Here is a 13,369-nt window from a genome sequence, read left to right on the forward strand (position 1 = left end):
TAATTGAAAAGTGGTGGGATTAGTGAAATTTACAACTACTTTCAACAGCTTCCAATAATTCCAGTTGAGTTATTTATCTTCATTGTTTTTACACAGCTATCTGATAGCTATAATTATAATCAAATGTTTATTATGCAAAAAATGATCTTAAGAAAAAAAGTTGAACAGCCTATTGATTATATAGTAGAAGAAAATGTGTGAGAACTCCATAATCCACTACCCTCTGCCAATGGCTTTATGTCTTTTTTCACCAAAGAACTAAATGAGGGAAATAAGGGAAAAAGTCTTTTCCTTTATATTTACTATTTAGCCCCTTGAAAGGGTATGTATATGGTGAAGTGAGGATACCAAGTGCTGAATTTATGCTGAAGTTCTGTAATTACCGAAATTATATTCTAGAAAGTAGGGGGTCTCCCTCCAGTCTGGTAAGAAACAAAACAGCTTGAATTATTTTGATGTTCTCTTTGCCATCCTCGGGCATAAACAAATAAAACCCTGTAATTGTTAGAGGTAATCTATCTAATAGCTAAGAGGTCATGTTTTGGATTTAGCAGAACTGGTTTGAATCCAGTCTCTTTTGTGATTTGCCACCTGTGTGGACTTGGGCAAGATGCCTAACTCTCTCTCAGCCAAGGTTTCCTGAGCTGCAGAAGGGGGTGACAGTCACATAGTTGTAAGGATTAGCTGACAGAGAAGTGCTTAGCACCACCGGTGTAGAGTTCTATAAATGCTCAGTGAGTGGTAGCTATAATAAGGGTAATTGTGCCGTCAATATAAATGCCATCCTAAAGAAATGCCCTAGATTTAGTCCAGATATAGCCTCTGTTTTTAAATATTAAAATCTTAAAAATATTAGAATAGTTGGGATGGCCTTAATAAATCATTTAATTTCCCTCTCTTTTAGTTAGGCTCTTGTCAATATACCCTATATAGGTAGGAATTTTGTGGTATTAAATGATGTGAAAGATAGTCCGGTTTTTAAAATTTCTGTCTGTATCTACCAGTGCACCAGTCAATCTGATTCTAGCTTTTCTACACTCATCTTAATTCTGGGCTCACTTTAGGTAACTTATCATTTGCTGCCCCCCACCCTCTTTCCCTTCCCTACCTCCCCCAAACGTACTTTTACTTTCTTATCCCAGATTAGTGCCTAAAAGTGTGCCAACTTCCCAGTTCGAGAATGTTGTCCTGATCTCTCTCCACGGACTTTATATCAGAATAAGCCTGTTCCTGGGTGGATTTTTCTTTTACTGCTCGTCTCTGCTGAATGCGTTCCTTATTTTTACCACCTCTTTACAGATCCCTTGTTTTATGTGTACCTCTCTGCTAGGAGAGTTAGCCTTAGTTTGGGGATATTTCTGGTCAGATACTGAGCTTTTCTACTCAGAGGGGGGCATCTTTTTCCCCAAGAGCATGCCATCTAGTCACAGAAACTTCTTGAAAGTCATGATAGCCAGTACATAGACGGAGTGTAAACTGCAGTGAGTTTGGTAGAGGGACAGCGATTTGTGACATTTCTCCGGGGTCAGAGTTTTTCCTTTGGTCATATGTACCTCAGATGTGATAGTAACATTTTGGCAGGCGGTTTTATACCTGAAAAGATTCAAATCCTTTATTGTTAACATAGAGCTAGACTTTAAAGGGTAAGAGGAACAAAAGAGAGCCAAAGCCAGGAGACTCCGAAATACAGGATGCTTGAACCTGCAGAGCTGAGGGCCCCACCTGTGCTCTCACTGCTACCTCTTTTCTTCCTGGGTTCTCTTTTCATGCTGGCTCTTTTCCTTTCTGTGCAGAATCCCCTACTTACCCTTTCCTTTCTTAGGTTGGTGGAGAGTGGAAAGCAGCAGTCAGAACTTATTTGAGAGAGAGAGAGAGAGAGAGAGGGAGAGCACACGTGAGATGGGGGAGGGGCAGAGGGAGAAGCAGGCTTCCCGCTGAGCTGGGAGCCCGATCTGATTGGGGCTCCATCCCAGGACTCTGGGATTAGGACCTGAGCTGAAGGCAGACCCTTAACCCCCAGGCGCCCCGCATCTCAAATAAAAACAAAAATATGTTTGCAGAATGTTACTTGGTTATAGAGGCCACAGTCTCAACATTTTTCTCAACCTTTATAGGTTCTAGACAAGTAGTTGGCTGCCTGTTCAGGCAGATCTCCACAGCATGCTTCCTGAAGTTTCTTGCCAAGCCAGGTAGTTAAGAGATGATTTGACCACTCCCCTGCCTCTGGCTGATTTTTGAACCTGTTCTGGGAAGATTTGGTGCGGGGAGGCTGAACATAATGAGCCCAGCAACACTGGGATAGAATCCCCGGGCTAGTTCCTGACAGGAAGGGGAACGGTACTGGCTGGATTTATAGAAATTCCTGGTTATGACTGTGAAGTCGCCTGTGAAGATGACAGCAAGGTTTCCTCTGTTACAGGACAAGCCCAGCAATGTGGAGAAGCCTGGGGCTTGCCCTGGCTCTCTGTCTTCTCCCATGGGGAGGAGCAGAGAGCCAGGAACAAAGCTCCTTCTGTAAGCAGCCTCCAGCCTGGAGCATAGGAGATCAAAATCCAATGCTGAACTCAAGTGGTTCCGTGACAGTGGTGGCCCTTCTTCAAGCCAGCTGATACCTGTGCATTCTGCAGGCATCCAGGTGAGAGCCGTTCTGTGCTCTAGGACTTCCCAAGGGGAAAGCTATCGAACACATACATACGTACATAAAAGAAACATAGAAATGGAAAAGATGTGTTTATTAAATCACATCTTTAGAAAAACTATATGTTTGCATAAAACATGTTAGAAGAAAGTATACTAGGAGGATATATACCAAAATATATATAGTGGTTTTCCTGGGATAATAGAAAAATTTTCTTCATTTTGTAGACCTATATTTTATAATGTCCTACTAAATATGTATTACTTGTGTAATGAAATGTTCTAAAATGTAATCCTGCAAATGGGTTAGTTATTTTGTAGAAAAAGCAAATGCGAGTGCTTTGCTGGAGTAGAATCAACGCTAGACTTGCCATCAAATGTCTTGTGTCATTTCACAAACATATCTATGTATATGTATATATAAATTATATGTATAACAAGCATATTTGTTAGGTTCTTCAGTAAGTATTTATTGGGTGGAATTCTCTGTCAGATGGATTAAAAACCATACACTTTGTAGGATTAATTTGAGGACCAAATGAGCTATTGCTTGTGCAGTCAGCATAAGGTTTTAACTGAGCACAAGTGCTCGGTAAATACTGACAAAACGTAACTTTTAGTTTTTTACAACAATATAAAGAAGAGATATAAGTAAAAAATAGTAAAAGAGTTTCATGTAAAAAAATAACGAGGAGAGAGAATTCACTAATAAATTAAATGAGATTATTCCTTTTTTGTATTTTTCCTAAATATTTTAGATTGGAAGACCTGCGAGTAAAACTGGAGAAAGAAGGATATTTGAACATCTCTTATGTTGTTGTTAATCATCAAGGACTTTCTTCTCAATTAAAATATATGCATCTTAAAAATAAGGTTTCAGAGTATATTCCTGTTTATCAACAAGAAGAAAACCAAACAGATGTCTGGATGCTGTTAAATGGGAAAAAGGATGACTTCCTCATATATGACAGGTGTGTATACACACACACACACACACACACACACACACATACCCCAAATTAAAATATAACCTGCTTTGCATTTAATTTAATAGTAAGTGATTTAAAATAAGACATCTTCTTTTGTTTTGTTACCAGATACTCAGTGAGCACATTAAAATGTTTGGTTTTGGGGCGCCTGGGTGGCTCAGTTGGTTAAGCCACTGCCTTTGGCTTAGGTCATGATCCTGGAGTCCCGGGATCGAGTCCCGCATCGGGCTCCCTGCTTGGCAGGGAGTCTGCTTCTCCCTCTGACCCTCCTCCCTCTCATGCTGTCTGTCTCTCATTCTCTCTGTCTCAAATAAATAAATAAAATCTTAAAAAAAAAATAATAAATAAAATGTTTGGTTTTAATGTTTTTGAAATGACTTTCTTTTGTGCAAAAGAATTCACCATTCTAGTAGGGAAATACCGAAAATTGACTATACTTATCCCCCCCGTAGATTGGCATTCCAAGAAAGGAGCAATTCATATATCATGTACAATTCTAACCTAAGAATTTTTCAGATGAATATCTATACTTTGCAGACCACTTGCTTATCTCTAATCTGACTAATAGTTTAAAAGCGACATACCTGAATTTCTGAACTATAAAGTGTGTTAATCTTTTAGGTTTAATCTGCATAAATCTGCTTTTGATCCCTTGGGTGAATAAAACATTTGTATTTTGAGGGAACCTCAATGCTTATGTTATTTGATATGACCAACATGACTAGTTGATTCTGTTTTCTTTGGACTCTCCAGAAATGGTGAGCCAGACTCTGTTTAGGCCTAAGCTCTATTTCATCTTACTCTAAATATTTTTAATATTACATGTTCTTTTTGGACTGCGAACTTCTAATTTAAATAGTTGCAAAGTGTAGCTTTTTGATATTCACATAATATTATATATCCTGGGTAAAATGTGGCAAGAAGGACATTTCAACTCCACCATTTCTGGGAACACCAAGTATTGTAATTCCATTTCTTTCCTTATGCTGACATTTTTGTTGCATCAGATATATTTTTTAAATAAATGGGTTACTGGCCAAGACATGAGGATCTTTTTTGTTATGCTGTGATTTTTGTGTTGTGTGGAATTTGTGCTGCCATAGTGGTTATGAAAACCTCATGTGATTTGCAGAGCCCAATTTATGATAAGTCAGTGGTTTGGGCATTGGTAGAATTTATGTCTCTTACCAAATTGTATTTGACCAAGTCACAGTGACTAAACTATGTAGTTTTGATATTATTAATAGTGGCATATCTGTAACATTTTGAAATGGTAGTGTTAGATTCACTGTAGTCTTGCTGTGACCTAAGCTGGTATTCAGTGCCAGGGAGCTCATCTGAGACCCCACTCAAGGAAATTTACTGAAGTTGTGAATGGATGGGTCTTTGTTACAAGACCATTAAACCAACAGTACCTATCCCAAACTGCTTATGTATGATCACCATACAGAAAACATTGTAATGATACTGTGTTTGTCCTTTTCTTTTTAGATGTGGCCGTCTTGTATACCATCTTGGTTTGCCTTACTCCTTTCTAACTTTCCCATATGTAGAAGAAGCCATTAAAATTACTTACTGTGAAGAGAAATGTGGACACTGCTCTCTCATGGTATTTTGTTTTTCTTAATTATTTTTACTGGGGGAAAAGAGAAAATCTTTTAAGAGCTATCTAAATAAGTTAGTGTCGTTTCAAGACCAATTAGTTAATCAATGTTTCTGTTGGTTATACTAAAAATAAACTACAATGGTAATTTTTATAATTACACATTCTTTCTATTATGTAACATATACTGTAAGACATCTTTTCAAGATCCGTATTGCTGCTTTTATCTAGAAGGAGTTTTGAAAACAAAAATCAGCATAGATCACATATTTCAAATACCACCAAATGATATTGCATGTGTTCCAAGTGCTCAAAGAATTCAGCTAACATAAAATATCATTATTGTAATATCCTGAATATGTTCACACAGGAGCATACTGATAGCAAAGCTTATTCATGGGCATTACCTGAAATGGAATTGGGGCCCAGATAGCTAATTAATTTATCAAAGATGTAAGACTGTCAGCTTTTCCATGAAGCCCTTACACTGTCTGCCCGTTCTGTAGCCAGAATCACCATGTTTATTTCACAATGGAATAGATTTTCTACTCGTTACTGATACTTCTCTCCTAACAACTGTGAGAATATTTCTTCCTTGTTATGAGAATTGATTTTAATTTATATTAACTAGAACCTCCCCCATGTTGAAAAGGAAAATAATTCCAAACAATTTTCCTTAATAGGGCAAATTGGCAAAATTTGAACTCAGGTTTAAAAATAATTCTTTTTTTAAAAAATTTTATTTATTTATTTAACAGAGAGAGAGATCACAAGTAGGCAGAGTGGCAGGCAGAAGGAGAGGGAGAAGCAAGCTCCCTGCTGAGCAGAGAGCCTGACGTGGGGCTCGATCCCAGGACCCTGGGATCATGACCTGAGCCAAAGGCAGACGCCTAACTGACTGAGCCACCCAGGCACCCCTAAAAATAATTCTGAATTTTATTTGTGAGCTATACATCCTTCAGATTTTTCCAGGTGTAAAGAAAGCCATCTCAATTTTTAATAAATTATTTAATTAACTAATTTAGTTGTTATGAAGCACAACAGGTTAATTACTCTAGTTATATAATTTTTCACATTTTAATCTTCATTATAATCCTATGAAGCTTATTCTACTGCTTTTAAAGAGGGGGAGACTGAGATAATGCAAATAAAGTATTAACTCAATGTCTAACTTCTAAGTGCTTAATAAATGCTAGCTATATTGATTCCTCATATTCTGGGATTATTTTAGTATTTTGCGTTTTTGCAAGTGCCTAATAGTTATAAATATACCCAGTTATATTGAAACAAAGGCAGAAACAGTTCCCATAACATGCTTAAAATTTATGAGCCACCTGTAAATAGGAATAATATATGTATCTGATATGCCAAAGCAAATTGGAGTTTTCCTATTTCATTGTATCCTAGATGCCATCAATTAAATGACACATTATTTTATGTACTACTTAAAAAAAATGCTGTCAGTTAAGGTAGGACACAATGTTACAACACCAACAGTAGGATGCATTCTGATTTTAAAGACATTAAAGTGTGAAAAAAATACATTGTAGGATCAATAAAATATAGTTATTGGCTTTTTGAAATTAGACTACTACTACCAATCTTTGAACATTTAGAACATTATGTAGTATATTTTAAACATTATCAAACTGTTACTAAGTTTATCAAATTGTTTATAGTATTAAATTCTCAAAAGTGAAGGAAATAATCACCAAAACTAAAAGGCAACCTATGGAATGGGAGAAGATATTTGCAAATGACATATCTGATAAAGGGTTAGTATCCAAAATATATAAAGAACTTCTAAAACTCAACACCAAATAATCCAAATAAAAAATGGGCAGAACACATGAATAGACATTTTTCCAAAGAAGACATATAGATGGCAAACAGACACATGAAGAGATGCTCAACATCACTGATCATCAGGGAAATACACATCACAACTACCACGAGATACCACTTCATACATGTCAGAATGGCTAAGATCAATAACACAAGAAACAACAGGTTTGGGGGAGGATATGGAGAAAGGGGAACCCTCTTACATTGTTGGTGAGAACACAAACTGGTGCAGCCACTCTGGAAAACAGTATGGAGTTTCCTCAAAAAGTTAAAAATAGAACTACCCTATGATCCAGGGATTGCAGTAGTGGGTGTTTACCCAAAGAATATGAAAATACTGATTCAAGAGGATACATGCACCCCAGTTTATAGCAGCATTATCTACGATAACCAAATTATGGAAACGGCCCAAGTGTCTGTTGATTGATGAATGGATAGGAAGATGTGGTGTGTGTGTGTGTGTGTGTATAATGGAATATTACTCAGACATAAAAAAGAATGAAATCTTGCCATTTGCAACGATGTGGATGGAGCTAGGGAGTATTATGCTAAGTGAAATAAGTCAGTCAGAGAAAGACAAATACCATATGATTTTACTCATATGTGAAATTTAAGAAACAAAGCAAATGAACATGGGGGAAAAAAAAGATAGGCAAACCAAGAAACAGATCCTTAATTTTAGAAACAGACCGGGGGTTGCTGGAGTGGAGGTGGGGGGGGGGATGGGATGGTTTAAACAAGTGATAGGCTTTAAGGAGGGCACTTGTGATGAGCACTGGGTGTTATATGTAAGTGATGAATCACTAACTTCTATACCTGAAACTAATATTTTACTGAATGTTAACTAGCTGGAATTTAAGTAAAAACTTAGGGAAAAAAAGAAATAAGATAAAATGAAAAACAAAGCAAAAAAAAAAAAAGAAAGAAATGGGGGGGCAAACCAAGAATCAGAAACAGACTTTTTTTTTTTTAATTTTATTATGTTATGTTAGTCACCATACAATACATCATTGGTTTTTGATGTGGTGATCCACGATTCATTGTTTTCGTATAACACCCAGTGCTCCATGCAGTACGTGCCCTCCTTAATACCCATCACCGGGATAACCAATCCCCCCTCCCCCCTCCCCTCTAAAACCCTGTTTGTTTCTCAGGTCCATAGTCTCTCATGGTTCATCTCTCCCTCCAATTCCCCCCCCCATTTTTCCCTTCCTTCTCCTAATGTCCTCCATGCTATTCCTTATGTTCCACAAATAAGTGAAACTATATGATAATTGACTTTCTCTGCTTGACTTATTTCACTTAGCATAATCTCCTCCAGTCCCATCCATGTTGATGTAAAAGTTGGGTATTCATCCTTTCTGATGGCTGAGTAATATTCCATTGTATATATGGACCACATCTTCTTTATCCGTTCATCTGTTGAAGGGCATCTCAGCTCTTTCCACAGTTTGGCTATTGCGGACATTGCTGCTATGAACATTGGGGTGCATGTGGCCCTTCTTTTCACTATATCTGTGTCTTTGGGGTAAATACCCAGGAGTGCAATTGCTGGGTCATAGGGTAGCTCTATTTTTAAATTTTTGAGGAACCTTCACACTGTTTTCCAAAGTGGCTGTACCAACTTGCATTCCCACCAACAGTGTAAGAGGGTTCCCCTTTCTCCATAACCTCTCCAACATTTGTTGCAGAAATAGACTCTTAACTACAGAGAACAAAGCGATGGTTACCAGAGGGGAGGTGGGTGTGGGGGATGGGTTAAATAGGTGATGGGGATGAAGGAATTCATTTGTTGTGATGAGCACCAGGTGTTGTATGGAAGTGTTGAATCACTATATTGTACACCTGAACCTAATACTACACTGTATGTTAACTAAGTGGAATTTGAATACAAACTTTAAAAATTGCATTGAATTCTCAAAAGTAATTTAGAAATAACCAAAATATGTACCATTTAATAGTTGTGTGCAAAAATCCAGTGGAATTTTTAACTTTTCAAAACAATGAACCATAACACTTAGAAGATCAGTTTGAGAGACCAAAGACTCACTAACTTTACTTACAAATCACTTTAGGTAGAAGTTTCGTATGACACTGCTATATCTGTAAGCTTTGAGCCTATGATTTATGGGCACACTAAACAATAAAAAAGACTTGCAGCAAATTAACTAGATTGATGCAGAATGGAACCTCTTGCTCAGCGGAAGATGGGCAGGAATGTGCTCCTTGCCCCCCACAGCTCGACAGGAGGGACACAGTAACAAAACTAGTGAAGTTCAAAACATTTCCTGACGTAAGCTGAGGCATGAAAAATGACTCATCTCGAGCAGTTTATTGGCATTTTTGAATTATCAGAGAGAAATTAGTTTGCTTCAGAATATAACATTAAATTAGAATAGAATGGTGGATTGACACAGGTGTGAAAGGTTCCATGTAGTTCAGCTGCTTCTAAGATTTGATATTTGTTTGACTTTACTGCGATCAATGTAAGTTCTTTTAACCAGTTTATTTAGCTTTGCTTCTGCAGATGTAAGTGGTTTGCTTTCTTTTTAAGCCTTATGTATCTCTTAAATTCTTCTTCAGAATTCTTAAAAATTTAGGAAATGCTCTTGATTAGGAAAATTTGAATTCTGCTGTTGATTTAACCAGTATAGAAGCTTAGGTGAACTGTTGAATTTTAATCATCTTATGCTCTATTTTATCTATTTGGAAAACATTAATGTTAATTTCCTTGTAAGATGCTTGAGGATTCTTTGATTAAATGCAAACTTTGCACAAGAAGCAGTTTATAATTAGGTATGATGGGAACCAAATTTTAATAGAAAGTCTAGGTGTTGAAACTGATATCAAATTTTTATCTCATTAATATGACCCTAGAAAAACAAAGCCAGTTCAATCCTAATTAACTGGTTTGCATTTTACATATTTTAGCTCTACAAATCACTTTTTGTGCACTCCTGCTAAACCTATACATTTGTTGATAAATGGTTATAAATTTGTTCTAGACCCTGGAAGCTGAAGACCACTGTAAAATGGTATCTTCGGCTACTGTGGGAAACACAACTGAGGCTCCCCAGCCACATCACCACCACCACCACCATGGTCATCATCACAAGCATGAGCATCAGCATCATGGGATTGATGGGGTTTCAGAGAATCAGCAACCAGAAGCCCCAGATGCTGCTGAGCATCCCACTCCTTGAGGCCTCCATCGCCACCATAAGCACAAGAACCACCAAAGACAGGGCCACCCAGAGACCTGAGATCTGCCAGCAGGAAGTGAAAGTTTACAACTTTCTGTTCCACAGAGGAGGCTCTGATGAAAGGGATGTATAAATCAATTACTCTGCAAATTGCCTAAAGATTCAGGGTTGGCCCCTAACAGCTGTTGCTGACACTGACGACATCTGATATTTGAAAAAACAGGGTCTGCAATCACCTGACAATGTAAAGAAACCCTCCCCTCTTTATGCAGCTGACAGGGACTTTGGGCAGAGGAGAACGTCATTGAATCTTGACAGTGACGTTTGCCTCCGGCTGCCTGACAAGCAAGTCAGCAGCTTCAGCCCACAGAAGCCAGCGCCAGTTGAAGCTGAAAACATAAGGCCAAAATGTGAAAATGACCTCCATACTAAATACTTAAATAAGACACACTCCCCAAGTCAATCTAGACAATTTCATTTCCAGCATTTTATAAGCCACCTAATTAATAATGACCCAAAAATAAGAATTGGATTTGTACAAACATGGAGAAATCTATCATACTGGCTTCCAAGTTTTAAAATTTAAGGCCAAGAAATTTTGACCCAAACCAGATTTTCATTATTTTATTACAAAGGTGATTGCAGAATTTGGTTATGTTTTTCTTTTTCTTTTTCCAGCATTCTGCTTGCTTTAATGAGAACAGAGACGTAAACTATGACCTAGGGGTTTCTGTTGGATAGTTAGCAATTTAGAATGGAGAAAGAACAACAAAGACATGTTTTCCATTTTTTTCTTTACTTATTTCTCAAAAAAATATTATCTTTGTCTTTTTAATCTTATGTTTTTAACTGACTAAACCTTTAAAGAACTCAGTGAATTCTGTCTTTAAAGTTCCAGAAATACTGACACATGAATATTTTGCTAGGACTACCTTTTAAATATCCATTTATGCTTTGTATATCTAAGAGTCATATCTTGATTTTTACTATCACATATGAATGAAGCCCTTATATCTTATTTTCTTTATCTAGCATTGTATCACACTCTTAAATTTGAGATAATCTGTCTGGAAAGTCGTAATGGAAAAGATAAAAGAATGTTGTCTATCTCTTGATTGCTTAGAAAGTATTTCCATAGTCAATGATGGTTCAGTAGGTAAACTAAGTCCTATAAGCCTGAACTCCTTTATGGTTAATACTATTAAGCAAGAATGTAGTACACGATTGGACAAATGTGGATTTGTTTAAATAAACTCAATTTAAAAAGTTTAAAGCTTTCTCTTTTTCATTGTTATTGTTTAGGCAGTATATAAATGACAGAAGCAAATTTTCAACTTCTTTTAAAGAAATTAAGTAGCAACTAATGAATTTACTGTCCTACTCAAAACCGTCTACGCTTAAGGTAAGAGCTTTTGCCAGTAGGGTTAAGTGGAGGATCTTTGCCAAGGGAGAGGCGTTGCTCTAAATCGTGAATGGTATTACGAAGAAATGAAATCTCCTTGTTTTTTTCTTCTTGCAGATGTTGAAGCTTCTAAATAAAGCAGAAAGAAATTGGTTACTGCAATTCAGAAATAGTAAGATTAAATACAAGAAACAACAAAACAACAAAAACTGCATTTCTGGTTTAAGTAGATATTTTAAAAGACAGCTTATTTTGAAAGGTTTATAATTTTATTTTTAGAAGCTTATGGGGTAAAACTGGAATAAGGATACCAAAATATGTATTAGTACCATTTGTTCTAGTTCATTCCCTTCTCCCTATATAGCTTGAAGTTATAAACCATAAAAGAGGAGTTGAACAAAAAGAAATCTATTATCTGAGTGCCTAAATAACTTCAGAATAGTAGGTCAGCCCTAGTTCAGAATATATTACAGAATTCCTTAGATGGCCCAAAGAGTCAAAGACTTCTCTGATGTTTTAATTTACTGCTAAGATTTATTACTTTAAATTGAAGGTGACTTTTAAAGTTTTATTTATTTTACAGAGAGAGAGAATGAGTGTGCACGCAGTGGGGAGGGGTAGAGAGAGGGAGAGAGAGAATCTCTCAAGCAGACTCCATGCTGAGCCCATGGCCCAATGCAGGGCTCGATCTCATGTCCCTGAGATCATGACCTGAGCTGAAACCAATAGTCTGGTGCTTAACTGAGCCACCCAGTCACCCCAAACTGAAAATGAGTTTTAAAGATTATTCAAAAGATCTTTCTGATTGTGTGGTATATTTTAAGAAAAACTGTTAAGTATATTGTTAGTAAACACTAGACAACTTTTGTAGAAACACACTAAGAAACTTTATTTTCTTAAGCAATAGCTATGGAAGAAAATCTCACATACCCTTCTGTAGATACTCTGTGGCAAAACAGTAGAATCTGGATATGATTTTGGTTTAGTTTGAACTCTTGCTAGTTTGGCATCAAACTGAATCAAGTTTAAAAAGAAAGTTATTGAGAACATTCTAGCTGAACAACTAAAAACAATTATTTCTATAAATATAAGCATAATCTATTATATTTTTAAACATATAATCTGTAATTTAAGTATATTCTCTGTCTAACACAAGATAGAGAAGTCTTTCTATAAGAAACAATGTTTTAAGAAAGAGCAAAGAACACCCAAACAGGATTAACCTTGCTGCATGTTAAAATTACCTGGAGAGATTTTTAAAAGTACCAAATGCCTGGGCAGTACCTTAGAGATTCTGGGATAGAATCAGCACAAAATTTTTGTTACGATATTAGGTAGAGAATCTAGATAACCAGGGTTGGGAATCTAGTTAACTTAAAGATGGATAAAAATATTTTCATGTTACCATGGATGTCCTTTTGTAAAGAAAACATAGTGTAGTCAACAGTCATGGGGTAAAAACTCATATACCCTGCTGTAAACTCTTTGAGGCCGAGTAGTAGAATTTGGATATAATTTTGTTGATTTAGTTTGAAACTCTTACTGGTTTGACATTAAACTGAATCAGGTTTAAAAATTCTCACAGAGAGACAGAGAGAACACAAACAAGGGCACTGGCAGGCAGAGGGAGAAGCAGGTTCCCCACTGAGCAGCGAGCCCAATGCGGGACTCGATCTCAGGACCCTGGGAT

The 13,369-nt window shown here is 36.7% G+C and overlaps 2 protein-coding genes across 2 annotated transcripts in view; one reads left to right on the plus strand and one right to left on the minus strand.

Moving 5' to 3' along the window:
* Window positions 1-1,944: 1,944 nt before the first annotated feature.
* On the plus strand, window positions 1,945-11,546 carry LOC110589939 (selenoprotein P). The gene is given in 4 exon segments (XM_021700607.2): window positions 1,945-2,635; window positions 3,396-3,608; window positions 5,118-5,235; window positions 10,080-11,546. Coding segments are annotated over 4 exon segments (1,146 nt in total). The 5' UTR covers window positions 1,945-2,432; the 3' UTR covers window positions 10,692-11,546.
* A 112-nt stretch (window positions 11,547-11,658) lies between these two features.
* CCDC152 (coiled-coil domain containing 152) overlaps window positions 11,659-13,369 on the minus strand; it is a 29,826-nt gene continuing 28,115 nt past the window's right edge. The window contains exons 7-8 of the mRNA XM_021695325.1: window positions 12,610-12,693; window positions 11,659-11,808 (exon numbers count right to left, since the gene is read on the minus strand). Of these exons, the coding sequence (XP_021551000.1) occupies window positions 11,659-11,808; window positions 12,610-12,693 (234 nt within the window). The remainder of the gene's footprint in view (window positions 11,809-12,609; window positions 12,694-13,369) is intronic.

Source organism: Neomonachus schauinslandi, chromosome 7 (genome assembly GCF_002201575.2).
Source record: "Neomonachus schauinslandi chromosome 7, ASM220157v2, whole genome shotgun sequence".
NCBI lineage: Eukaryota > Metazoa > Chordata > Mammalia > Carnivora > Phocidae > Neomonachus > Neomonachus schauinslandi.